Consider the following 2,025-nt stretch of genomic DNA (forward strand, 5'->3'; position numbering starts at 1 on the left):
AGCACCAGAGATATAGCAATTACAGCTTTTAATTTACTCACTGTGCTATAAATAAACGAGTCTTGAGTTCTTGAGTTTTTTTTGGCAATATTATGAATTTCTGACAATATTTTTATTAAATTATTCATTATAATTATCATTATAATTATCATTATCCAAAGGTAATGCTATTTGTCAACACAACCATCCACCTAGTGGTTATTTTTACCCGTCAACTCAAAGATATATCTGTGAATATTGTAGAAAGACCACCTTAACTGTACCCCACCTATGAACTGGAAGAAATGGTCAATCAAATCAAAACCCCTTCACAAGAAGAAGAAAAGACTTGCCAAACAGAATTCCAAGAAAGAGCTCTCACATCAGTCTTCTGTGGTATGGTCACTGTAGTCAGTCTGGGTTTAAATGTTCTGTGGATAAATATGATTATGATTACTGTATGCAGGGTTATTTTTTCTGCCCATGTTATTTTTGCCCTTTCACACTTGCAAACCAACTTGCTTGTTTTAAATTTGCCCTGTCACAGTTCTGTTTAAGAAGTAATATGTTTCCTTTGAATTTGCCCCATCTTACATTTGCCCTCTTGTGTCTAGGGCAAAAGGGGCAAAAAAAGAATGGGTGAGAAAATTTCCCTGTATTATACATGCAGTATTTTCTGATGAACATTTAAGGCTTTGTTTGTAAAAAGTATTCAAATCGGTAAAAGTAGCTTATTTTAAAACAGTTCAAAAAACGGCTTACATGAATTATTTTCTTTTAAAGTCCAAGTCTTTGATTGTAAAATTGGGCAGATTTGATAAACCAGGTTGAAAACATGACCGTCTTTAAGATATAGTTTTCTTTATAGGAAGATCTTCCTCACCCTTCACCGGACATGGAGGAAAACGTTTTAAAATGTTTTAGAATCTTCAACAGAGAGAGGTAGGTGCCTGATCTTATGTACATATTTTATGTACTATATGATCAGACTCCAGGAGAAACAGACATTGAATATTACATGAATTTATTATATGCCCTAATGGCTGTTTATTCATTCATATGAACTTTATAGATTGTTGAAATTGTAAAATATGTATATTTATACTTGTCTGCAAGATCTTGGTAAGACCAAATTTTCATGAGCTAGGGTAAAAGTGTTGTTTGGGTATTATATTGTGGATACTCTCAGAAAGAGGTTCTACATATACATACTATAGATTTGGAACTAGTAATATGTGAGGTTGAAGACTGGCAAGAGGAACACACAAAATCCAGGAAATTATGACCAAGTTTCCAAGAACTTGCAGAATGTGAATTTAAGATGCGGCTGTATATTTTCTGTCTAATTAAAAGAAGTCTTGAACTCTGAAATAATTGTCTTGTTAAAACAACCATTGTGTAGTTATGTACTATGATTTATTTGTAGGGAATTACTTCTCCCAACAAAAGAAGAAGAGAAAACACACCGGAATAAAGTCAATGAATGTTATGAATCTCAGGATGAACTGGAAGCTTCAGATAAAGACTCTAAACAGAAAATCACTAAACAAGTGACTTTTGACTCCAGTGAACTAACAAGCAAGAAACCTATAGCTAATATAGGAGTGAGTACATCATTCAGCTGATATTATACACACACTGACTGTGATTTATTCCAAGGTTTGTTGTTGTTCCTCTGCCCCCCTCCCCCTTTCTTCCAAGGTTTGTTGTTGTTTCCCCCCCCCCCCCACCTTCCTTTCTTCCAAGGTTTGTTGTTGTTCCTATGCCCCCCCCCCACCTTCCTTTCTTCCAAGGTTTTTTGTTGTTCCTCCGCCCCTGCCTTCCTTTCTTTGAAGGTTTGTATTTGTTCCTCTGCCCCCTTCCCCTGCGCCTTTCTTTCCTATCTCAAGGAAAGGTAAAAATGGGGTGGAGTGTTATTAGACATGACTGTTTTGAATTAGATGATTGCATGGAAATTTTTTTTCCATTTATTTTAGCGAAGAGTGTAATTATGAGGCATAAGAAACTTACTAGTTTGTTATCATTCTTACAACGTTTTTTTTTTTA

At 35.0% G+C, this 2,025-nt stretch overlaps 1 protein-coding gene across 1 annotated transcript; it reads left to right on the forward strand.

Annotated features, from left to right (window-relative positions):
- Nucleotides 1-270: 270 nt before the first annotated feature.
- LOC133185764 (uncharacterized) lies at nt 271-1,788 on the forward strand. Its single transcript, XM_061321061.1, has 3 exons — nt 271-375; nt 848-921; nt 1,406-1,788. The coding sequence occupies exons 1-3, from the start codon at nt 271-273 to the stop codon at nt 1,602-1,604; spliced, it is 378 nt and encodes a 125-aa protein (XP_061177045.1). The 3' UTR covers nt 1,605-1,788.
- Nucleotides 1,789-2,025: the final 237 nt, after the last annotated feature.

This window comes from Saccostrea echinata, unplaced genomic scaffold (genome assembly GCF_033153115.1).
Source record: "Saccostrea echinata isolate AGI-Se365-2 ecotype Australia unplaced genomic scaffold, CSIRO_AGI_Sech_v1 ptg000012l, whole genome shotgun sequence".
In the NCBI taxonomy this organism is placed as follows: domain Eukaryota; kingdom Metazoa; phylum Mollusca; class Bivalvia; order Ostreida; family Ostreidae; genus Saccostrea; species Saccostrea echinata.

Coding starts and splice junctions, on each gene's coding strand:
- LOC133185764 (XM_061321061.1), top strand. CDS start 271: ATGAACTGGAAGAAATGGTCAATCAAATCAAAACCCCTTCACAAGAAG. Junction 376..847: donor TCTCACATCAGTCTTCTGTG/GTATGGTCACTG, acceptor TTTTCTTTATAG/GAAGATCTTCCTCACCCTTC. Junction 922..1,405: donor AGAATCTTCAACAGAGAGAG/GTAGGTGCCTGA, acceptor ATTTATTTGTAG/GGAATTACTTCTCCCAACAA.